This window comes from Schistocerca americana, chromosome 3 (assembly GCF_021461395.2).
Source record: "Schistocerca americana isolate TAMUIC-IGC-003095 chromosome 3, iqSchAmer2.1, whole genome shotgun sequence".
Taxonomy (NCBI): domain Eukaryota; kingdom Metazoa; phylum Arthropoda; class Insecta; order Orthoptera; family Acrididae; genus Schistocerca; species Schistocerca americana.
In genome coordinates, this window is record NC_060121.1 from 41,604,108 (window position 1) to 41,631,374 (window position 27,267).

The 27,267-nt window shown below is 39.6% G+C and overlaps 1 protein-coding gene across 1 annotated transcript in view; it reads right to left on the reverse strand.

Annotated features, from left to right (window-relative positions):
* Positions 1-27,267, reverse strand: part of LOC124607003 (collagen alpha-1(XVIII) chain-like) — a 939,249-nt gene that overhangs the window by 38,713 nt on the left and 873,269 nt on the right. The window contains exons 22-24 of the mRNA XM_047139151.1: positions 14,011-14,103; positions 255-371; positions 145-159 (exon numbers count right to left, since the gene is read on the reverse strand). Of these exons, the coding sequence (XP_046995107.1) occupies positions 145-159; positions 255-371; positions 14,011-14,103 (225 nt within the window). The remainder of the gene's footprint in view (positions 1-144; positions 160-254; positions 372-14,010; positions 14,104-27,267) is intronic.

Here is a 27,267-nt window from a genome sequence, read left to right on the forward strand (position 1 = left end):
GCTACATTGCATGTATACTGCAGCAACACCCTCAAATGAAACTTTTTATCGACCCCTATATTTAACCAAGTATGTGAACTGATCTCATGTATGTGTCTGATAAAATGTGGAACCATAACGGCACTTGAGCAATAAAGTACTTACCATCCGAGGAAACCACTGTATTGCATGCACACAAAAAAGGTTTGTTTAGTTATTAGTTAAAATATGAAACAAAATATCGAACAATTATAAATGAACTAAAGTTTACTTACACTTGGCCCATCAACAGGTTTTGTATTGATTAGGTTTGATGATTCAAATGGTGGTTTCACTGGTTGCACAGTTGTGGTTGGGGGAGGTTGTGTTGTAATAGGAAGCAGTGATCCCAACTGAAACAGACAAAATTAATTTTTGTATTTTATTTATTTCACTGCATACTGAAACATTTAGTAACCAATTGTTAGGTTATACCAATTTTTTGCATTGGGAGGAGTGCAAAAAGTTAATTACTCAACCAAAGGCTCTCATAATAAACTTTTCCTATAGTACTTTTCTCAGTAATTTATACGGTGCATCCAACTGCCTTTTTTTTTTTTTTTTTTTTAATAGTCATAGAATTTAACATGAAAAATCTCCTATAGGATCCTTATTTTGTAATCAATGTTCTGTTACTGTGATGTGTAGAAAGATGACAATTTCACAGACAAACAGGAAGTGTATAGTTAACAGTTGCAGGCTTTTAAATAATGAGTAGCATGATTTCCTTGGATGTGCAACATACATGTCCATATTTTTTCTGTCGTTTCAGTATAAGTAATATGTTACTTGAGTTCCCCAAGTAAACAATACCATATCATAATTGATTGAAAATAACCATAGTAGGCTATTTTACATGTATCCACGTCAGTAGTACAGGTTGTTATTGAAACCGCAAACCTTAGAAAAGTGGGTGTGAATTCTAAATATACTATGGAAAGTTCTGGCAGAATACAAATAATTTAGTAGTAAAGGAAACAACACACAAAATAGTATAAGTGTCGAGTTGTCAACAGTCACACACAAAAATATAATGAGAACTTCTTTAGCTTTCAACTAAATCCTTTCTTGAGCTACAGTTTGCAGACATAACCCCTGTACAGCAACAATGTGCTGGATGAACACACACATGGAAGTACTAGTAGTAGTAGTAGTGGTGGTGGTGGTGGTGGTGGTGGTGGTGGTGGTGGCGGCAGCAGCAGCGGCAGCAGCAGTAGTGGTAGCAGCAACAATTTTATTCATCTGTAGTGTGTGTGTGTGTGTGTGTGTGTGTGTGTGTGTGTGTGTGTGGAGGGGGGCACTTGCACAGTAAAGGTCAGGACAAAAAACAAGGTAAGTAACTTTTTTTGAAACTGCATTACTGGTACAGGTCAATTCAGACTGACTAGGTGCATGTGTTGAGACACTAAAACCAGAAAAGAAACCAAGTGTGTCCAGACATACTTACTCTCAAAGTTTTCCTGTAAGGGGCAAGAAACAGGTAAGTCAAAAATTCCCCCTCCCCAGTAAATTGGAGGTGAGGGTAAACAACAAGAAGGTAACTTTAAGCACAGCTTTCAATGTATTCATTCAATATCAATGTTCTTGCAATAGGCAAATTATTATTTTGTTATCCTGAATGCACTATAAAAATGGGTGAAAATGAAGTGATGTACACTGGTGGTCGAAATAAAAACTTCGCCATCTTCTGCTTCATTCATGATGTATCTCTCAATCAAATTAATAGCCTGAGGAAGATCAAAATTACATTTTCTGGGTGTGGCCATTGGTGGTGCATTATGGAATACAAAGACACTGATGGGAACACCTGATGATTAAAAGGAAATAATTGAAGCATCCAGATGTAAGCCATTATCTTTCACTGTAGTCAGTGTTAATAAAGAAATGGCCTTGACTGGAAAACGCTATTGGACTCAAAAGTACACTGCAAAATTCCCTTTCAAAAGGCAGCCTTTTACGTTAATATCACCTGAATCCAGCTAATGTCTGGGCTGTTTAAAATGCCCATATTTTCTTATAAAGTGCACTATAGCCTTGTTGTTCACTGTGATCTAACTTGAAAAATTCCATTTTTTAATTTAGATCTGTTTACAGCTTCAAGGCCACAATGTAAAGATTCGCAAAGCCTGATGAAGTTTTGCCATCACCTGCCCAGATAGCTCCGTATGTAAAGTGCTGCTTCAGGTAGGGAGATTTGGGAGGGGGGGGTGGGGGTGGGGGAGGGGGGGGGGGAGGAGGTGCACTGGACCTGGATCGAATCTGCCTGGTAAATTAATGATGAGGGCTGTAAGCTGGCCAGCCTGGATGTGGTTTTTAGTTTTCTCACATACCAATATCTGAATAATGGGCTAGCACCCAAGTCCTATCTCAGTTACACAACTGGCAAACACTTAGTAAACTTCTGCACACTTTCATATGAATAACACTACACACAGTCAGTGAAAACCCATTCTGTCCGATGGGGGGAGAGGGGTGGGGGTGGGGGGTTGTCCATTTAGTTGTGAATATCATGGAATTATTGTGTTTGTTTTGCTTGATTTTCTGGTGTGTTCCCAGAATGAAATAAATTCGCAAAATGGAGACAAACGTCATTCTGTGATGTAAAAGAAACCTATTACATCACAGAACAACATTTGTCTCCATTTTAGGAATTTATTTCATTCTGCGAACACACCAGATGCCAGTAATACTATTTCCATATTCAGAGCACACAAAAAGTTTAATTTATGAAATAAAAATTATCATATGTACTCATATGTTGATGTGATCACAGTTCAAATATCGAAATCACTTTTACTACAGTTTCATAAAAATTTACTAACTCGATTCTGGACTAGCGTAATTAAAGATCTCGCAAACATTATGCTGCTAATGAAATCTTCAGTGAAGATAGCGGCTTCATGCATCTCACATTTATCTCTTGACTCAAAGTTCTGTTTGAGGTATTTGAATTACTCATCCTCTATAGTTTCATAAACATTTCTGAACCATAAATCTTGTAATAATTTCACACTTATAAGGAAAATGATGGACAAACATTGAGCTTGTCATTCAAATATGGCCTTTCATTTAAAATAGGTGTTAAAATTATGATATAAGGAAAACATTCCATCTTTCCGAAAACTTCCCATGCCATTTTTTGCCTCTCCTTTCCTCTCTCATCTACAACTAGGAATCTATTCTTTTTAAATCTCAAACTTAGTTGTCCTTTTTTGTTTCTATGCAGATTATTGTGTTACCCATCAGAACAGCAAGTATAGCTTCTATCAGTCTTTAGGAAGATTCTCCAACATTTAATTTTCATCTTACTTTCTCAAATATGCATCATATTTAGTTATGGTTTTACCTTCAGTGATAATGCTATATACAATTTTACACTGTGAAGTCACATTAATGGAGCACCTGTTAAAAGTCTGAATAACCACCTTTTGCAGTGTGGGCCACTGTGAGACTTGCAGGAAAAGACTCAGTGAGGTTCGGGGAAGTAGGGACAGGGATACGGAGCCGTGCTGATTCCAGTGCCACGGCTAGCTGCACTATGTTTCTCAGATTGAGGATACGCGGCACCTACAGCCTAATCGAGGTGGCCCACAGATTCTCATCTGGGTTTACATCCGAGGAGTTTGGTGGCCACAGGAGTACGGTAAACTTATCTTAGTGCTCTTCAAACCACACATGTACACTACGAGATGTGCGACATATTGTGTTGTCCTGATGGTAGATGCCATTGTGCTGAGGAAAAACAATTGGGATAAAGGAGTTTACAAGGTGCCCAAGTATAGATCCATACTTGTGTCGATCCATTGCGCCTTTCAGAATGACGAGATCGCCCACGGAATGCCACAAAAAATTCCCTCACTATAACATACCCTTCTCCCATCCGAACCCTTCTGACTACTATTGCTGTATTGTATTGTATATTTATTGGTCCTGTGACTCATACACCATACAGGGGTACATAATGATATAGGACAAGTCAAATAATTTGCAATAAAGTTTAACAGAAAAATTGTTGTATGGTTTTCAGTATATAGCAATATAACTCTAACATATGGGAATAACATTTCACAAATACACAAACAAATTTTACATGCATACAGTTCATACTTTCGGCCTTGATTATACAGACACACACACATGTATGTAATAGACTACATATAATACACAGATAAATCTAGATGTACACATTTTTTATTCTGGCCTTAATTGTATAAACTATTTACATTTTTCACATATTTACATACGTAGATAAAAATTCATCAACACTACAGTCGCAATTCTGTAGCAAGTAGTCACTCACTGCAGTTTTGAATTTATGGATGCCAGTTATTGCCTTAATTTTTTTAGGTACTTTGTTATACAGTTTTTTTCCTGCTTACAGGAGTCCTTTTTGCTTTAGTGTTGTATGTGAAAACTGCATATGTAAATCTTGATTATTCCTTGTGTTGTATGAATGGATATTTTGGTTTTTAGAGCAATCTTTCTATTTTCATCTACAATTTTCCTTATAAACATTATTGTTTCTAGGATATACAGGGTGTTACAAAAAGGTACGGCCAAACTTTCAGGAAACATTCCTCACACACAAAGAAAGAAAATATATTATGTGGACATGTGTCCGGAAACGCTTACTTTCCATGTTAGAGCTCAATTTATTACTTCTCTTCAAATCACATTAATCATGGAATGGAAACACACAGCAACAGAACGTACCAGCGTGACTTCAAACACTTTGTTACAGGAAATGTTCAAAATGTCCTCCGTTAGCGAGGATACATGCATCCACCCTCCGTTGGATGGAATCCCTGATGCACTGATGCAGCCCTGGAGAATGGCATATTGTATCACAGCCATCCACAATACGAACACGAGGAGTCTCTACATTTGGTACCGGGGTTGTGTAGACAAGAGCTTTCAAATGCCCCCATAAATGAAAATCAAAAGGGTTGAGGTCAGGAGAGCGTGGAGGCCATGGAATTGGTCCGCCTCTACCGATCCATCGGTCACCGAATCTGATGTTGCATCAACCACATGTTGTGTCGTACTTGTAAAGGCACATGTTCTAGCAGCACAGGTAGAGTATCCCGTATGAAATCATGATAACGTCCTCCATTGAGCGTAGGTGGAAGAACATACTGACGAAACTAAAATGAGAACATGGAAATTAAGCGTTTCCGGACACATGTCCACATAACATCTTTTCTTTATTTGTGTGTGAGGAATGTTTCCTGAAAGTTTGTCAGTACCTTTTTGTAACACCCTGTATAGGCATGGTAATGGAAGAGTATGAAGCTTTATAAATGACGGTTTGCACGAAGATCGAGGTGCTGAGCCTTCCATGGCTCTTATAATTCTTTTTTGTGCAATAAAACAACTTTGTCTGGGTGGTGAATTTCCCCAGGAAATTAAACCGTATCTTAGTAGTGATTCTGCTTGGGCATAGTACACATTTTTTATGGCTTGCATTGATGTGCATCCAGCAAGAATTTTTATAATATAACAAATGGTATTTAATTTGCTACATAGGTGTTGTGTGTGTTTCTGCCGTCTTAGGTCATCTTGGATCCAAACTCCCAAAAATTTGGTGCTATTTACAATTTCAAGTCTTTTGCCTAACAGTTCTATGGTTGCAGTTAAACGCTGTTTATTCTTCATGGTGTGTAGATGCATAGTGTTTGTTTTATGTGTGTTTATTATTAAGTTATTCATTGCGAACCATTCTGATACATGTGAAGTGCTCTTTTTTATTTCATTTTGGAGCTCTTCTGGGGTCTTTCCTTTGATAAGTATATTTGCATCATTGGCATATTTAATGTACGTACAGTTAGGGCTGGGTGGTTCCAGGTCATTTACAAACAGCAAGAACAAGATTGGTCCCAGTATGGAACCCTGCGGCACATCGTATTTAACACATTGTTTTTCTGATTGATAGTAAGTTAAATTTTTCCTTCTTTGTACAAGACTTCAACTATTTGGTGTCTGTTTTGTAGATATGACTTTACCCACTCATAGGCTGGGCCTCTGACACCAACATTTTCTAGCTTTCTAAGCAATAGACCATGGTTAATGATGTCAAATGCTTTTGAAAGATCTAGGAATATTGCTGCTTTGTGTGCTTTTTTTATCTAATGCATTTAAAGCTTGATTTAAGAAATCAATAATAGCTGTCTCAGTGGATTTACATTTTCAGAAACCATGCTGTGTAGCTGAGAAAAGTTTATTTTTTTCAGTGAAATCTACGAGTCTTTTATAAAAGATTTTTTCAATTATTTTAGAAAAAACAGATAGTAGAGAGACTGGCCTATAATTTAATATGTGTTTTTTCACCCTTTTTGTACAATGGCTTCACTTTAGGTATTTTTAACCTTTCTGGGAAGATTCCCTGAGAAAGTGAACTATTGCATATGTCTCCCATGGGCCTAACTACTAAGGGTGCACATTTTTTAATGATATTGTCTGGTATGTTGTCAGTACCAGAGGAAAATTCTGATTTTAGCTCCCCTATTGTTTTTAGCATTTCCTGTTCATCTGTTGGGTATAGGAAGAGAGACTTGTTATTAGGGATAGTTTTAATCTGATTTGCAGTGACAGCATATTGAAAGTTTTGCTTCACCAGAGTCTCAGCTGCCTCAGAGAAATATGAGTTAAAATTATTTGCTATATGCTGGGGATCAGATATTACGGAAGTGTTTTCGTTCAGTTTGATATTTTGGTACTCTCTCCGTTTTACTTCTGTTTCATGACTTACAATGTTCCATATGGCTTTCATTTTATTTTGTGTATTTGCTATGAAGGAACTATTTGCCATTCTTTTTGCTTCTTTTATGACTTTTGTTAAAATCTTTTTGTAATTCTTAAAATAGGAATCAAATTCTGGGGATGTGTTGTGCTGTCTAGATATTTCATGAAGTAATCTCTTTTTCTTCACAGATATTTGTATCCCTGTTGTGACCCATGTTATTTTCAGATCCTTTTTTGTGACTGTCTGGAAAGCAAAGTTCAAAATAATAGCTAAAACTATTTAGGAATTTGTTGAACTTATCATTTGTACTTTTACATTCATAGATGTCTTCCCAAGTTTCTTTACACAGATAGTTAAGGAAATGTTGTATATTCTGGTCATTATACTTCCTAGATGTAGTAGTTAGACATTCAGTTGAACTAAATGGTTTTCCTAATCTTATACTAATTTCTTAGGCTGTGTGGTCCCCAAAGCCTGTATTGTGGTTTTGTGTTGTATGTTTCAAGTGCACATTTGTAAATATTTGATCAAGGATTGTGGCTGAGGTTTTTGTGATGTGTGTTGGCGTTTCTACAGCAACCTTTAAAATGAAAGTTGCTAAGAGGTTCAGTAAAGCAGTTTTTTGATTGGACTCACTTGCAAAGTCAATGTTGAAATCCCCACATATAATTAGTTTTCTATTTTTTTGTGTAGTCTTGTGTAAGAAATTTTCAAGGTTCTTTAACATGATGTTAATATTGCCAGTTGGCGGCCTGTATAGACAAATTATAGCAATTTTTCGTCCGTGATTTCAATTTCATTTACCTCAATATCTTCCTCTATGGATAATTTTTCTACATATGGCATACATTTAAAATTTATGCTATTTTTAACATAAATGCAACTACCACCTTGTTTATACAACTCCCGGCAAAAATAACTATTCAATACAAAATCTGGAATGCATAGCATATGAAGTTTCTCTTTGTCAAGTCAATGTTCAGTAAAACATAATACAGAGGTGTTTCTCATGTCGTTTTCTAACAAAATTTGAAATTCGTTTACTTTGTTGGATAGCGATTGTACATTTTGATGAAATACCGTCAGGTTTGAAGTTAAACACGAGTTCTGAAACTTACCATCCTTAGTACTTATATTTATACTGGAATTTATGCCTGGAAGATATTTTTATTTTCAATTTTTACTTTTGAATTTTCACCCCCACCACACGGTATCAGTTTCCCTTGTTCTTAATGATTTTACAGATGTCTGTAACCATTTTACTGAAATGAGCCATTGTCTGTTTAAATGCACGCCATCCTTTCCCAAGTACTTGTCACTTAAAAATTTGTTGGGGTCAACGAATATTGCGTGAGTTCATCGCACTGTTCCCTGATAGCACTGTTTATGTTGCTTACTGACCTTCTGTGCAGAATTCCACTTATAACCAGTCTTGAGTTTGTGTACAATGATTTGGCTGAAAGAATAATGTTTCTTGTCTCACTTACAATTTCTTCCTGACTGCTGCTTCGTATTGAATTTGTCCCAGAATGAATAAAAACACCTTCATAATTGGTCTTTGGATCGTTTCCATTTTTAGTTGTAGACTGTTTTCCACTTAACAGATTTTTAAAAATGTTTGTTGAGCTGATGAGGTCAGATACCAGGGCGAACATCGATTTCACAGTTTGGTGAGACTACATTTTTTAGTATAGAATTGCCAATAACAAAGAATCTCATTTTTGTTACTCTGCTTTTGTGAAGCAATTTCACGTTTCACCCTTTTATTATATGTCACTGTTTTCCAGCTGTATTTACTTTCAGATTTTCCACAGTTTAAAAACCCTGCGTCTTTTTCAATTGTCTTTTTCCCCATGATAATTTTCACTGTTCCTTTCCACACTAGGCACAGGATTCATAGATTGCACACTAGAATTTTTGCAGTTTTTTTTCCGTGTTTGGTACTGGATTCCCACATATACAGGGTGCCAAATCACTTTGTAACTTTGCATTTGCTTCCTTAAGAGACACAATTTCACTTCTAAGCGATTTAATATCACTTTGCAGCAGTCTGATTATTTCGTCCTTTGACTTGATCATATTTTCTAGGTGGGTTGTTTCACTTTGTAAACATACGGGGCACGTCCACGGAGAATCATCGTTTATGAGTTTTAGACTTACTTTTGTGCACTTTTCGTGCAGTCAGAAACTGCACTTTATGCATAAGATACCTTTCATTACTCGCTTGTTGCACTGTTGAGACAAAGAACTGATAGTTTTTTCCTTTTTGTGACTGGGTGTTTCCTTTCAGACATTTCATACAGTACATGCCCATGAGCATCCATCCCATGGAGCATAAAATGTTGTCACACAATGGATATTCAGCTGTGGTACTGGCATGCAAATTACAGCCTTCGGGGTCAATGAAGAGCAGTCAGAATGAACCAGGCACTTGATGCAGGATCCCACACCCACCAGTGTTCAATCAGAAGACATTGTTGGTAGCCCCTCAGTTCATCTGTGCAGTCAGTTGCTCAACAGTTGCCTGTCAACAGTTGTTTGCACTCATCTCTGCAGCCACCGTCCATCCCTTTCATCTGTGGTCTGTGGTGCATCACCATTCCCTTGGCACCAGTTTTGGATAGTGCCATTCAATGCACTATATACTTTAACCACTTGAACAGTTTACAAACTTTGTAAACACTTCCACTTTTTCATCAAAACCGATGATAGTGCTTTTTTGAACTCCAGATGAAATGCTTCACTTCTGCACTACAACAATGAGTGCACTGTTTTCTAACCCCCCCCCCCCCCCCCCCATGACATGCTTAAAACCCTCTGCTGTTAGTGCTGCCACCTGGTGCCTGTAAGTGGTTACTGCACACTGATGTGAAACATAGGTGGTGGTCACATTACTGCCTACTAAGAATAATCATACCATCTATTTAAAATTTTATTGCAATTCTGAGCAGCACCTTACATTCCATGTCCATAAACAACAAAGGCTTCTCCCTGCGTGTTCCTCCTGGTAATTTAGGGCCTACTTAGCCATTTTGCAACACATTTCTGTTTCTCTGATTTTATAATTATGTCACAAACTTTATGTTTCAACCCAAACACATTGTTCAGAAATGTCTGAGGAGTATGAGTTTTTTAAACCATTCTTACATTTAAAATTTTTCATGGAGTCATAACAGTGACAGAGTTATTTTTGATACGCCATGTTGAGTCACAGAATGGTGTACTGAGCAAATGTAAACATTTTTAAAGTTTTCCCCAGCTAGTGTTGAGGCAGACTCGAGCACTATGTTGTAACCAGAATGTCAAATAGCCAGAAGACATGATACTGCAATATTGTGGCAGACAACCCAGTCCATTGTCACATAGTGCCCAGTGAGATATCTGAATTGCTAATTAGGCAAGATGACCTCACAGTGAAAGCCCTCTGACAGCAGATAGTAGCTGCTGTAGAAACATGTAAATCTTACAGCCCACTGATATTACAGAAAAGTGGCAGGCTGAAGAGCTGAAAGCTACAGTCAGGACACCGAAGTGCAGCGAAGACAGCTGACAAACCTAAAAATCCCGGCCATGTGCACTCATCCTCTCTGAGACATAACGTCATTGCCTCCAGCAGACAAGTATTAATACTAGGGTTTCCAAGCCTGCAGGGATCAGCATTGAGGCAGGACCTGTGATGCACTGACTTCTGTTCACCAGATCACTGCTACCTTCGAGACAGCAACAACCCATGTCTGCTGGACTTGCCACTGTGAGCTGCTGGCCTCTTGTCCACCAGTGTCTTAAGTCTTTTACCACTGACTCACTGAGCACAAAACTTGTGGCGCTCGATGCATTGTCACACTGTCACTGTACTCGGTAGGTGCAGCAGTTGTCAATTACCCCCACTTGCATCTGTGAGCAGACACTGGCGGCCGTGGCCTTCCTCTGGTGGAGAGGCTGCACTACCGTCGTCATCTTACGTATGGCTGCTGGGAGCACACCCTACGATGTCCACGACTGAGCCAAAGTTGAAAGTTTTCAAATGAAGTCATTCTACTTCATGCAGTTAAAACATTATTTATTATGACTGCAATTTCATTGGTCATTTTCAAACATTGTCAGATGTTCCAACCCACTCAATAATATAAAGCTGTGACACACTGTGCAAGCTCAGTAGTATGTGGTATTGTAAATTTATCTGCTGATCCATTTGCTACACATGTTAGAAAGTGGTGAAATAATGCATTTAGTGTATGGAAAAGCAGATAAATTCACAACTGTACTACACATGTTAGAAAGCTGCTGAAATAATGCATTTAGTGTACGGAACAGCAGATAAATTCACAACACAAGACCACATGCCTCTGTTCTTGCAAAGCATGTCAAAGCTTTATATTACTGAGTAGTTTACAACATTCCACAATGCTTGGAAATGACCACATGTCGAAACTGTAATCACAACAAATAACGTTTTAACAGCCAAAAGTGGAATGATTCCATTTAAAAATTCCACAAAGACCGTGGACCTATTCATCATCAAAATTATAGTCAAAAGTGTTGTCGAGCTATTAGGCATCATAACCAGATGAGCGATGCCTGCTGCCAGCTACCCTGCACGGTGCCGCTCATGCTATGTGAGCGGCTTCGAGACACTGCTGAGCTGTGCGCATCAGCGCATTCCACGCTGCTTACTGCATCTCCAGCCCTCCTCTCTGCTGCTGCTGCTGCAGAGGAGGAGGAGGAGGAGACAATTCAATTGTAAACTAAAGTTAATAAATGTATAATTTAATCAAAATATCCATGGGTGTACTGCCGGTCTATAGTGTCCAACGGGCACAATATTTCGGCGATCATACATGTCGCCATCATCAGGTGAACTGACAGACTGAGTTCCTGTGAACGTGTCGGCATGGAGATCCGTACGCTATGGCTGCTCAGAGGGAACTGGGTTCGGTCGCGTCGGCGGCCGATTTAAATACCCTCCGCCCGCGGCGCGCTCCCTCCGCCGTCCGCGCCCCATGCCACGGTCGCGCGGTGGAACAGATTGCGACGGCGTTTGAGATGACGTCGGAGTGATGGCTCTGTCCGCCGTGGTCGTCACAACTATACGTTTGCTCGATTTACTCTTGATTAACCCAATCGCTGGTTCCCAAGCCTTGCTATGATTATAGCCACAGTCACGGTTTATGAGGTCGTCATTGGTGCGAATTTCGATGGCCTCTCTAACAACGCTGTCCCAGTATCTCAACGTCTGTACCAGAATCCTCGTGCGTTCATACTCCATAGCATGATTTTCCGACAAACAATGTTCAGCGACCGCCGACTTGCTCGGATACATCAGTCGAGTGTGCCTCTGGTGTTCACGGCATTGATCCTCGACGGTACGCATCGTCTGACCAATATACAACTTGCCGCATTGACACGGAATCTGGTACACGCCGGCCTTCCTCAAACCGAGGTCATATTTGGCGCTCCCCACCAGTGCACAAGTTTTATTCGGATGACAAAACACAGTTCCGACCCGTATTTCTTCAGAATGCGGGCGATTTTCCCCGAAAGTGCACCTGTGTATGGAATAAACGCAGTGCCTACCTCCTCCCTCGTGATTTCATCCATCTCCACAGGTTGTGATGTAGTGGTTGGGTGGAGAGCACGTTGAATCTGCCACTCTGAGTACCCATTTTTTCGAAATACAGTTCTCAGATGTTCCAATTCCTGGGGTAGACTCTCTGCGTCAGAGATAGTGCACGCCCTATGTGCTAGAGTTTTAAGTATCCCATTCGTCTGTGACGGGTGGTGGCAGCTGTCTGCATGCAAATACAGATCAGTGTGCGTTGTCTTCTGATACACACCATGACCTAGGGTGCCGTCAGCCCTTCTCTTGACCAAGTTGTCAAGGAAAGGGAATTTACCCTCCGTTTCAGTCTCCATAGTGAATTTGATGTTGGGGTTTATGGAGTTTAGATGTGTAAGGAAGTCAAGGAGTTTATCCATACCATGTGGCCAGATGACGAACGTGTCGTCCATGTAACGGAAAAAGCAAGTAGGTTTCCATTCGGATGACGACAGGGCTTCCTCCTCGAAGCTCTCCATGTACAAATTCGCTACCACCGGTGAGAGTGGGCTACCCATGGTGACTCCCTCCATTTGTTCGTAGTATTCTCCATTTAAAAAAAAAACGTGGAAGTCAAGACATGCCTAAAAAGTTCAGTTGTCTTCTTGTCAAACTTCTGACTAATCAATTCTAGTGACTCTCGCAGGGGTACCCTCGTAAACAAGGAAACGACATCAAAACTCACCATGATATCTGACACATCCAAACTGAAGCTATCAAGGTGTTTAACAAAATCCACGGAATTACGGATGTGATGAGGGCATTTACCCACATAAGGACTTAATATTCCCATCAGGTATTTGGCCAACAAATATGTAGGTGCCATGATGTTGCTGACAATGGAGCGTAATGGTACCCCCTCTTTGTGAACCCTCGGGAGTCCATATAGTCTAGGCGGTACCGGACCTTTGGGTAACAATTTCTTAGTGTCACCCTCCGGTAAATCTGCGTCCTTGAGAAGTGACCTCGTCTTATTCTCCACCTTCTTTGTAGGGTCAACACTGATCTTCCGGTAGCAATCATCATTTAGCAGGCTCTGCATCTTATCAGTGTAGTCCTTATGGGAGACAACAACTGTAGCATTGCCTTTGTCAGCCGGTAAGACAACAATTTCAGAGCACTCTCTCAGATCACGAATGGCCGCCCTCTCTTTACTGCTGATATTTGACTTCATCGGCTTGGATTTCGTCAACGCACGACAAGTTTCACGACGTATTTCCTCAGCTGATTCTGGCGGAAGTTGAACTGCAACCTGTTCAACGACACTAACAATTTCTGCGACCGGAGTGAACTTGGGGGTGGGAGCGTACGGATCACCGTGCCAGCACGTTCACAGGAGCTCAGTCCGTCAGTTCACCTCATGATGGCAACATGTATGATCACCGAAATATTGTGCGCGTTGGACACTATAGACTGGCAGTACACCCGTGAATATTTTGATTATCAAATATGCCGGGATAAACTCAAGAATCACAATGTATAATTTGCTAATACTGTCTCAATAGCACCCACAGCACCTGATAGGCCCCCAGCACTCCATCCAGCACCTGTAAGGGTCACAGCCTCCTGACCCTTACAACTGTTCTTTCAATATGCGAAGAATGTAACTCAAAGGATAAATATTGTTGACTATATCCTAAGACATTGCACTTACTGCTATATACTGCCATCCACTGTTGACGCGGACTAATAATGCCTCTTCATCAATAATGTAAGCTAGTGTGCCAACTGGACTTGCAGCAGACATCTAAAAATAAAATACCAACAGTGAGACAAACAGAATACACAACTTATCATGATATTATGCTTATGCAATGATAATTCCACTTAAAAATTGTTAAATTATTATATAAATTTTCTTATATGAATGATTTTCCAGCTGTTTTAAAGATTTATTTTCATCTTGAGAAACATCAGCTTCACATGAATCAGTTGTGAATATTTCCTTAACACACTTGTGAAACACCTAGTACTTTCAGTGCAAAGTTATTTAATGTTTACAAAGTCAGCGAGAGAAACAATAATGTTTACAAAATTGTAGGAAAAAAACTACAAGTGGAAAAAACAAAAGCACTAGCAGTTTGCTATTCCACTGGTGAAGATGGCTCTGCCATCTAGCACAAATATCCCTATGCTAATCAAGCTGAGATCACACTTAAGGGTCAATACAAATGAAGTGGTCTAATGAAAATTAAGTTGCCTGACCATTTTTAAATATTTTAATTTTTTATATGTGATTACCAGCTTTTAAAAAAAAATTTACCTTTCACCTTTACTGAATGGTGGCCATTTTCGTTGTAAGTGCACGACGATGTTTCAGTTTAGAGACGTTAGCAAAAATATGAATCTCTCTACACTGGGTTAAGTTACAACATTGCAATTGACATGGTTCTTTTTAGAAAAGTGTCCTCTACAACATTGTCTACTACGCAAAATACCCTAAATTCTAAAATAACCAGTCAAAATGACCTCCAAAGTTTGGTATCCAAATTTTCAAAAATCCACTTTTTAGGCCCAAAAATACCAAGCAAGGAGTGATTTATGAGAGTCTATTTTTTCCTATACTTAGATATCATACACTATTAGCCTCAATAGAGCAAGTACACTTCTACTTTCTTGATCAGAAAATAGGTAATGCCTTTCATATTATTGTTGTTGTTGTTGTTGTGGTTTTCAGTCCAGAGACTGGTTTGATGCAGCTCTCCATGCTACTCTATCCTGTGCAAGATTCTTCATCTCCCAGTACCTACTGCAGCCTACATCCTTCTGAATCTGCTTAGTGTATTCATCTCTTGGTCTCCCTCTATGATTTTTACCCTCCATGCTGCCCTCCAGTACTAAATTGGTGATCGTTTGATGCCTCAGAACATGTCCTACCAACCGATCCCTTCTTCTAGTCAAGTTGTGCCACGAACTCCTCCCCAATTCTATTCAATACCTCCTCATTAGTTACGTAATCTACCCATCTAATCTTCAGCATTCTTCTGTAGCACCACATTTCGAAAGCTTCTATTCTCTTCTTGTCTAAACTGTTTATCACCCATGTTTCACTTCCATACTTGGCTACACTCCATACAAATACTTTCAGAAACGACTTCCTGACACTTAAATCTATGCTCGATGTTAACAAATTTCTCTTCTTCAGAAACGCTATCCTTGCCATTGCCAGTCTACATTTTATATCCTCTCTACTTCGACATCATCAGTTATTTTGCTCCCCAAACAGCAAAACTCCTTTACTACTTTAAGTGTCTCATTTCCTAATCTAATTCCCACAGCATCACCCGACTTAATTCGACTGCATTCCATTATTCTCATTTTGCTTTTGTTGATGCTCATCTTATATCCTCCTTTAAAGACACTGTCCATTCCGTTCAACTGCTGTTCCAAGTCCTTTGCTGTCTCTGCTTTCATATTATCCTTGCAAAAGACATACATGTCATGTACTGTGAGAATTTGGTCTTTGGTTGGTCTTTGTAGGCTGGCTTTGCTTACTTCACATTTTGTTGTACCTCCTACTCCATCACATGCATTTTTACCATGGTAAGATGCAAAAAATTGCCATTCAGCTGCCAACCCAAAGTCTACTTCGTGGTTGCACAGATTTGAAAAATTCTTTTTGTTCTTATACTGACTACCACTTCCACCTGAAAAGTGTATCAGCTTCTTAACCTTGGGAAAATTATCTTTTATGTAATTTATTACATACTTTTGAAACACATGTACAGCCAAAGTGTTGTGCTCCAAGTAGTTGCTTAGAATGCAAATTGAAGAACTCCAAACTTCATCTTTCTCATTTTTAATGTTGAGAATAAAAGGATTTACTGTTGCCTGGTCATTGACCCAGTGGTACACTTGTATTGCATCCTGAATCAGAAATGTAAAATTTTCTGCAAAATCAGCTAGCACTATGCATTCAGGCTCATGAAGTTGTGCTTTTATGTCCTTCAAAAACTTCCTTTGGATTTTGGAAACATAGTGATGACTTTTGAGTTTTTGTAAGTTATCAATTAAAGATTCCAAGTACTCTTCCTGAGTTTTAACCACTGTTATCATTTATGCCCTGTCAGTTGTGACCCACTGTTTGAAGGTAATACTGTCTGGCATTTCCTCATCATATTTGTGAAACAATTCAAGAACGGTTTCCTTACCAGGGCATTTATTACACAGACTTATCATGCAGTCATAACTGTTAGTGTCACAGATCATTAAACTTTGTAACTCTTTGTAGTTAAGATCACTGAGTTTTGCACCTACAATCATCAGTTTGACATTCTGGTGATACAGACAAACACTTATGGAGTGTGTCCCTGCGAATCCAGCCAAAATACCCCACTTAGGGTGGAGGTCACAAAATTTTGACCTTCCTATTTTGCATTCAGGATGAGAATTTTTGAAAGCTACATAAAGTTCATTTAAATTTGACAGTACTAGTCGTTTCTGCTTTGTTACTATCACTTCATTTATAACAACTATTTTGCTGTCTTTGGAACCTGGGCACACTCTACTGTTTTCATCATCTTCAAAAAACTGCTGGATCTTTTTAATTGTTTTTTCACTTATACTTCCTCCTTTCTTCTTTCCTAAAGCTGCAAGAATGTCTTGCTCTTTCACAGATATTTGTGTTAGTTTAACCAAATGATGAGAAACGTTGAATTCATGAACTATTTTTTGTCTTGACCATGATTCAGGGAGCAAACTTAAAGTTTTAACTTTTTCCTCTTTAGATGTCACTGAACATTTAATTTTTAATTTCTCTATTAAGCTCAAATATTCAGTTGCAGATGACGCTGGTGGTAGGTTTTCTTTTTCTTTAGAAATAATGTTGGTATCTGTATTATTAAAGCATGATTCCAAGTCTTTTTCTAATTTTGTCTGAAATTTGTTGTACCTTATTTTCAATAGCTGCTTTTCTTTTTCTGCTACTTAATTTTATTATTTTCTAAGCAGGAGAAACGTTTAACTTAGAACAAGCAAAATCCAATATGCTAACAGCTTTCTCATTAGGAATATAAATGTCATTAACAAGGTTACATGATTCTGCTTCTGTATTAACAACAAATATTTTTGAGTAACAATTTGGGCACAGGGAATTTCCAGGAATCACATTCTGTTTCACTTGGGAAGTTGTTTCACTCTCACATGACAAGGACAAATGTTCACATTTTATTTCCCTCAAACCTTTAGCAATAGGCTTTTTATGGACTTTAAGTGAATCACACCACTTTCTTCCAAAAATGCGGTTGTATTTCAGAATATATTTCTTCTCATGATACTCACACACTGATGTTACAGAAGAACTTACTCGAAATTTAAACAAAGTTTGTCTAACTTCATCAACGTCATTGACATTTTTTGAGTTTTTTGAAACAGAACCATTAACTTTTTTGTGACACACTTCACTTGTTATCTATCCAACACAGCACTGTTCATCCATGCTATTGCATTCCAGTTAATCTCTCAAAATTAATTACAAATTACACACAGAACAAAGCACATAAGACATTCTACACTCTCAATGAAGTATGTATATCCACTCTAACAGAGGTTTCAGAACAGACTGACTACAACAATGCCACACCCAGAAATAATGTGCTTCTACAATGCAACACACAGCAATAATATACTTCTTTACTGACAATAAACCTAAACATAAATGGGCATTTTTATTACCAAAGAACAAAGGCAATGCTCCTATTGTTTAAAATTGCATTATTAAAAATAAATAAACTGAATGAACATTGGGTGATAGTGTTAACTAAATATATGTCACAAATTTTATTACAATGAAACAATAAACCATTTAAATAGGCAACAGCCATAAGATCAGTTGTAAAGTAACGTGAATTATCTCCTAATTTTCAAAAATTCATATCTTTGTTCACAGTCAGATATCGATATTGAAATATTTATAGTACATTGCTATCATACAGGTGTACAAACTGTGCAAAAATCATATTTTCATATTCAGTCCCACCTGAGATAACAACCACAAACTATAGAAAAAATGATTCAATTTCAAAAATTCATAAAAAGTTAAGGAAACATTTGTAAATGTTCTTGCTCTATATGAGGACAGTAGTGTATGATATCTAACTACAGGAAAAAAATACTGTTTCATAAATTACTTTTTTTTTGTTATTTTTTGGCCTAAAAGGATTTTTGAAAATTTGGATACCAAACTTTGGAGGTCATTTTGACTGGTTATTTTTGAATTTAGGGTACTTTGTGTAATAGACAATGTTGTAGAGGACACTTTTCTAAAAACAGTCATGTCAATTTCAATGTTGTAACTTAACCTGCACAGAGATATTCAAATTTTCGCTAATGTCTTCAGACTGAAAAATCGTCACACACCTACAAATAAAAATGACCACCATCCAGTAGAGGTGCAAGACAAATTATTTTAAAAACTGTTTTGAACTTCTCAAATATAGGGCAATCACATATAAAAAAATTAAAATATTAAAAGCAACCATCACTGGAACAATTCGTATGGATTGACCCTCAATTAATTGTGCAGACTCATCACTAGCTCTCCAAAACATACTCCTGTAGAGAAGTTCTACTGCCTGGTTGGAATCAATCCAGTGATAATTAGATGGGAGACGATTTCTTACAAAGAGAGCATGAAGTCCTCCATTTAGCCAAAGGCTGAAATCATGAAATAGCTCTCTAAGATCAATGAGAAGTTTGAAGACCAACCTCAGCCTAATGTGGATATGTGGTCAACTTCACAAGGATATCACTAGAAGAAATGATCAGAAGAACTTTCCACCTTTAATGTGAAATCTTAAAGCAGAAGGTACCTTGTATCTCCACCATGTTAAACAGATTATTTTCAAAGTACCTCAGGAAATATTAACAGCAGCACACTGAATTTTTCCCCCCATACATTTACACTTTCTGTAATTTAAAGACTAGTAAAGTGAATCTGTAAGTTTTAGAAATGTTTTAGTAATGACCTGTTTTCTCAGCATATTTTTAAAATTTAAGGGGTCACTGGTCCTTTATAATATAGCTAGGAAGCTAAAAAAAGTCACTTCATTCACATGTGACAAGACAACTGTGTGTTAGAGTTTCATTGCTCTGGGATAAACGGTTTCACAGAAAAGGTACATTAGTCTTTTTTTTTTTTAAAAAAAAAAAAAAAAAAAAAAAACAGAGAGAGAGAGAGAGAGAGAAAAAAAAACAGAAGTTTCAGGAAACTGAGTTTAAATTTTTATTGCAATTACCAAGTCTTAATATATTCCTGCAATACATTTGTCATTTAAATTCAGAGATCCTTTCATTGCAACTATTATAGCCTACTCTGCCACTGATTTGCAAGCAACATCAAGTAAAAAATTGTATTTCTGAATTTTTGTAAGTGAGTTAGGGAAGTTCATAATGACAGATAAGCTTTTCACTGCTGTTAACCCCTCTGCAATAGTACACATTTCATGCGCAGATCGAATATTGTTTTCTTTATGTTCACTGTTTTCTTTCTTCCAGGTTGCCCAGACGCCTTTTTGAAAATTTTGGAGGTCAGTCTTAGCATTTCTTTGTTAAGAAACAAAAAACACGCATTTTGTATTATTTCTACAGGAAACAATGGAACACAAGACAAGAAACAGTGTAGCTAACAACTGTAATCTCAAATGAATGAAAAAAATGTAGAACTCACGGAGCAACAAGTTTGTGTGTCTAACTTTGCAAACTGCCGTTTAAATTGAAGTCTGAGACCTTTAAATAAGGAGTTTGTCCAAAATACTGATATATGTGCACAAAGCCGACTTCAAAGCATCATAATCGCCAATAAAAAGAAATTTCATATTTTCATTATTTTTGAGGTACCTTCTACCCTCAACAGCATTCAGGCACAAACACTGACACACAAAGCAAATCTTTTAAAATGGGGGTACACAGTATATCTAATGCCTGCAATTATGAGGAGGTCAGTACAATTCAACACATGTATTCTTGCCCCAATTACTCCACCCATTGTAACATTTAGGACTTCTCTCAAGGCCAGGTTCTCATTCAAAATGGTCAAAAACTTGCTTTTCTTTTTATTGCATTTTTTGCAAGGCATACATGACTGGAAAGTTGGAATGAAAAGGTTTTTTAATTCGTGGGTTATGAAAGTTTCTACAGCCCATTGTTCAAAGCAGTGTCACAGCTGCCTTGGAATACTCTCACCCGAAGATGCCTAGCTCTGGTAGAAAACTTGTCATACTGTGATGCACGTTCACAAAATGATTTATATTGCAGTAGGCATGCAAGCATATTTGCCAAAAAAGCTGACAAATAATATGTGCAGGCTGCTTAACACAACTCAGCCAGATCAGATTTTCTTGGCAAGAAGAAAGGGAATTGCTATCCACGAACAATTCGAGATAGAAGGAGGGTTGATATGCAGCCCTGGAATTGCAGACTAGACGCAACTAATGAAAACACTTTTTTTGTTCAAATTTTGGTCCAAATTGGTCAGAATATAATTTTTGGTCCGCCACATTAGATTAGTGATTTTGAAAATCTATCTTCAGATTTGTGTTCAGCAACGTCAAAATGGCTCTGAGCACTATGCGACTTAACTTCTGAGGTCATCAGTCGCCTAGAACTTAGAACCAATTAAACCTAACTAACCTAAGGACATCACACACACCCATACCCGAGGCACGATTCGAACCTGTGACCTCAGCGGTCGCTCGATTCCAGACTGTAGCGCCTAGAACCGCACGGCCACTCCGGCCGGCTCAGCAACGTCAAAAATATATAATAACATGTACTTTTTTATGCAAATTGAACTAACAATACATATACAAGTTTTTCCTAACCTTTAAACAGGTTTTTCTTGAGTAACAGTTTCTCCAAACTGCGTGGAGCATAAAATAAAAACAGTTCCACCTATTAAATTCTACCTTTGACGCCATTTTCTTGGGAGCTTATACCTAAAATATATGAGATTTGGTAATGTTAAATATTTTACGTAAAGCCGTAAGTAGTTAAACACACCCGCAAAAATCAAACTCGAAGTTTGAGTTAGCACCATATCATTAAATTTAAGGTTATTTCATCGTAGATAGATGTAAGCTCCTGTAAATTTAATGCAGTGTCAACTGATGTTATCCATTCTTAATTTCAGATAACTCCTGAGAGTCTATACTGCATGCAGTCTGTATACTTCAAACGCCAGGCCTCTGATCAAATCATAATTATGGGCGGCATTTTTTTAAATTGAAAATCTAAAACAAAGTTCAAAGTATGATCAATCATAATCCACAAACAGATCCCTTGTATGTCTTTTCATTGTCTCAAATAGAATTTCCAAACTTTGCCTATTTTTTGCTCATTTGAATGAGAACTAGGCCTTAATGCAAATGAGAGCATCCACTTATGGACTCAACTGGTCTACTTGATACAATATCTGACATAATATCAGAACATAACATGTAATGTGTAAGTTGTGTTACAAGTGGGAACAGTTCTATTCCTGTAGCCTGAACTTCTTTAAATTTCTAATCCGATGCTTGTGACATGGAAAAAATACAAGGCAAGTGTAAGGGCCTGAGTTGATCAAGGTCAATGGCCTCCTGGCCTCCCTCACAATCAGGCAAGCATTGCCTACTAAGGGGTTGGGGGAAAGGACAAGCTGCCGACTGGGTGGGTGTAAGGAAGAGGCTTGGGCGGGGAGGGGGAGGGATAGTATGGTGGGGGTGGCAGACAGTGAAGTGCAGCAGGTTATGGTAGGGGGAGAGGTGGGGAGGAGGAAGGGGGGGGGGAGGAAGTAGTGGAAAAGGAGAGATATAAAAGGACTGGATGTAGAGGTGGAAAGACGCCCGTGTAGTGCTGCAATGGGAACAGGGAACAGCCTGGATGGGTGAGGATAGTGACTAATGAAGCTTGAGGCCAGGAACATTACAGAAATGTATGGCATATTGCAGTGAATGTTCCCATCTGCACATTCAGAAAAGCTGGTGTTGGTGGGAAGGATCCATATGGTACAGGCTGTGAAGCAGTAATTGAAATGAAGGATATCATGTTTAGCAATGTGTTCAGCAACAGGGTGGTCCACTTGTTTCTTGGCCACAGTGTGTTGGTGGCCATTCATGCAGACAGACAGCTTGATGGTTGTCAAGCCTACATAGAATGCAGAACAGTGGCTGCAGCTTAGCTTGTAGACCAAATGACTGGTTTCACAAGTAGCCCTGCCTTTGATGAGATAGGTGGTGTTAGTGACCAGACTGGAGTAGATGGTGGTGGGAGGATGTATGGGACAGGTCTTGCATCTTGGTCTATTACAGAAGTATGAGCCACGAGTTAAGGGATTGGGAGCAGGGGTTGTATAAGGATGGACAAGTATATTGTGTAGGTTCGGTGGACAGTGGGGAGGGAGGGGCGGGAAAGATAGTGGGCATGACATTTCTCATTTCAGGGCACGACCAGAGGTAATTGAAACTCTGGCAGAGATGTAATTCAGATGCTGCGGTCCTGGGTGGTACTGAGCTACGAAGGGAATGCTTCTGTGTGGCCGGATGGTGGGACTTTGAGAGATGGTGGGAGACTGGAAAGATAAGGCACAGGAGATTTGTTTTCTACACAGTTGGGAGGGTAATTACGATCAGTGAAGGCTTCAGTGAGACCCTCGGTATATTTTGAGAGAAACTGCTCGTCACTGCAGATGCGATGACCATGGGTGGTTAGGCTGTAAGGAAGGGACTTCTTGGTATGGAACAGGCAGCAGCTCTCGAAGTGGAGGTGTTGCTGGTGGTTAGTAGGTTTGATTTAGACAGAGGTACTGATGTAGCCATTGTTGAGGTGGAGGTCAACATTTAGGAAGGTGGCTTGCTGGGTTGAGTAGGACCAGGTGAAGCAAATGGGTGAGAAGGTTTTTGAGGTTCTGGAGGAATGTGGATGGGTGTCTTCACCTTCGGTCCAGATAGCAAAGATGTCATCATCACTGAATCTCCCCCTCCCTTCCCCCACCTCCTCCTTAGCTCCATCCAGTCTCCACTCCCATCGTGGACTGGTGCTGCTGCTCACAGTGTGGTTTCAGTTGCTAGAGACTGCAGTTGTGTGTGTGAGATGCATTTGCATGAGTGTGTGTGTGTGTGTGTGTGTGTGTGTGTGTGTGCCCGTATGTGTGTCTATTGTTGACGAAGACTTAATGGCCAAAAGCTTTATTTGTGACAGTCTTTTTGTCATGCTTATCTGCGACTCATCATCTCTACTACATGGTGAGTAGCAACTTTCCTTCTCATAATATTGTTACATTCCATCTTGGATTTTCCGTTGTTTGATTTTTGGCTGATGATTTTTCTTTGATCCTGACCCAGTGCTGTTTTCCTTTGTTGCTATTTTCTTTTGCATCATTATACTCAATGTCCGTCCTTATCTCTCTTCTTTCCTGTGTTTCTCTTGTCGCCCTACAAACTGCACTGCATGCTCTACTTAGAAGCCACACTGTATCAACTGTCTTGGCAATGCACGACAAATGCCTACAAGACCACACTGATTGTTGGTGCAGCATCTTATGTCCCACATTACTCCTGCCAATATAATTTATCCTGTACTTTCAAACTGATCGCTCTCCTTGCATCACTTCCCGTATTTTTGCATGTTAACTCCCACACCAATCTTATATCTCATCCTACAAACCCCTCTCCACTGCCCAAACTTTCTCCGTTCTATCCCAGTTCACATCCACTAATTCCACCATCCAGTCACATCTGCCGTCCCTCTTCTCCACATTTATCCATTCTCAGACCGGCTACCCACAGTAATATATACATATTTATATTGTCGACTCCATTAGATTTCATCTTGTTTCCCCCTTCTACATCCATTTCATCCTTTTTGTGAATTTTCACACGCATTTGGGTATATTTTTGCGAAATTTTTTGTATGTAATTCTACATTACTGGCGTAATTTTTCACATTTTTCCACCACAAAGGATCCTTGGTCCTTCCATCTGCATCAATACAGAAAAGTTTCCTTATCCCTAGCCAGATCCAACTCCCACAGACTGTTCCTGCATTGTTGCTTGACTCACGGAATATCCCCCTAATGGCCTTACCATCAAATTACCCATCTCTGGCTGCCATGCTTCCTTCCACAATGACCTCCACCTGTTCAGATTCTGCCAATCCTTAGCCCTCCCCAACATGGTTCTGCAAAACCATATCAATCAAGTCCAAACCTCCATTGAGTACCTTCTCTCCATCCACAAAATCTCCTGCTATGCAATCTCAAATTCCTGGAACCCTAACATCCATTGAAACTCTTGCCCTGCAGCAACTTGAGAAACATGCACAATGCCACCTCAAGAAGCTCTCCATCCTGCTCACTTCCTACTCCCACCTTGGAGTACTACTGTCCACCACCTCTACAACAACCTCCAAACCTCTCCCAAGTCCCCTCATAGCTGACAAACACTGTCTCGCAGACCTACTACACTTACCCCACCCTCCAAAACTCACTCCCACCACCACACACAATCCAGAACCTATACAGACCCGCAACACAGTCATGAACCTTTCCTCCAGAAGCCTTAGCCCCACAGAAATATCAGTCCTTTCCAAAGGCCTCACCTTCTGCCCCACTCCCAAATTCACTCATGCAGGACTTGTTAAAGACCTACTCTCCTTCTCCCGGACCCCACAGTGGAAACACTTTTTCACCACCAACCCTACCAATCAGACTCAACCAAAGACCAATACTGAACCTTGCCTAACTCAGTTCAATTCTCCATCCAACCGTGATGCACCCACACTGCCCCCAAATCACCCCCAGTTAACTTTCCAGAATTTCTTAACCTCGAACCTTGCCTCAGCATCATTCCCCAAATCCCTCAACATGCAAACTAACCTCATATCTGCAGAAAGAACTGCAGTCCACGATTTCAAAACTGATCCTGGCCTTATAATCCTACCTGCAAACAAAGGCTCCACCACTGTTGTTTTGAACCGCAAGGATTACTTGGCGAAAGCACTCTGCCAGCTGTCAGATAAAACAAACTCTGCCACATTGACCCCATTCCAGTATTTCAGCAGGATCTCCAGTCACTACTCAAGTCCTTAGGCCCATCCCAGAACGTCTCCCCGGAGTCCACTCTCTACTCACCCCTACCACTCCCCACACTCCTACCTTCTACATGTTTCCTAGAAGTCCATAAACCTATCTACCCAGGATGCCCCATTGTGGCTGGTTACTGTGCCCCTACTGAGAGAATCTCTGCTCTTGTAGACCAACAGCTTCAACCTATTACCTGGAAACTAACCTCCTATGTAAAAGATACCAACCATGTCCTCCTCTGCCTCTCCACAGTTCCTGCCCCTTTACCACACGGTGCCCTGCTCGTCACTATTGATGCCTCCTCCCTGTACACTAACATTCCTAATGCCCATCGCCTTACTGCTATAGAACATTACCTTTCCCAATGTCCGACGGATTCCAAAGCAACAACCTCCTTCCTAGTCGCCATGACCAACTATATCCTAACTCACAATTACTTCTCCTTGGAAGACATTACCCACAAGCCAATCCAGGGTACAGCTATGGGCACCTGCATGGAACCATCCTGTGCCAACCTATTCATGGCCCATCTAGAGGAATCCTTCCTAAAGACCCAGAGTTCTAAACCCCTCACCTGTCTCAGATTCTTTGATGACATCTTTGTGGTCTGGACTGAAGGTGAGGACACCCTATCCACAATCCTCCAGAACCTCAACGACTTCTCCCCCATCTGTTGCAATACATCCTATGTTCCCATAACACTCCTGGCCTCAACATTTGTACTGCCCCCCCCCCCCCCCCCCCCCCGCCCTACCTCTCCAATTCTTCCCTGCCCTCTGTCTAACCTGCAGCACTTCACTGTCCGACACCACCACCATACTATCCTTCCCCTTTCCCACCCCAGCCTTCTCCTTACTCCCACCCAGTCTCCACTCCCATCATGCACTGGTGCTGCTGCTTGCATTGTGGTTTCAGTTGCCTGAGACTGCAGTTGTGTTTGTGAGGGTGCGCATATGTGTCTATTGTTGACAATAGCTTTAATTGTGTGAGTCTCTTTGTTGTGCCTATATGCGACTCAGCATCTCCGCTATATGTGAGTAGCAACTTTCCTTCTCATAATATTGTTAATAAATACTTGCAACAGACATAAAACATTGACACAGTATCTGCAAAAGAGATACTCTACCGACATGTTTAATGCACTATTAGAATTGGTTCAGCAGCTACTTGTAAGTGCATACATACATGACCCCCAAGGGAGCAAAAAAAAGCAGCCTGTAGAATAACGTCTCTAACCCCAGAACACACAACACAGCATTTGTAATTCTGCCACAGATATTTGATACATTTTATTTCAAAATGACCAGAAGGCAATATTGGTAGTAAAATCTTTCAGGATTGTAACTGTAACATACAGACTAGCTCAAGTACAATTTAAGGGTATTTTCTTACTGCAGCTCCCAATGAGGATGTACATTCAGTGATAGAAAATTATTTATCTGGTAATGGTGGCCAAATTCAGATATGCTAACAACTTATGTTATACAGAGTAAAAGCTGAAATGCTCATGTCAATGGGTCCCAGGTCCCAATGAAACTCCTGCCTCGTTTTAGACAGAATTTTCAGTTCCATTACATCTTCCGTTATTCAAGTATACAATAGGTCACTTGAAAAAATAACTGTGTCCCAGGGTTGGAGAAAGCATACATCAGCCTCATCTTCAAGAAAGAAAAAGAAGTAACCTACACAGACTGAAACACAGGTAAAGTGATGGTAGATTGTGAGTCACTGGTTTGGAAAAAACTAAAATCACAAACATCAAAGGTGGAGTAGCCCCATTCACTATGATATTATTACTAACATAAATACTCTTTTTCTGTTCTCGTCTCTTTTCAATATGCAGTACACAATACA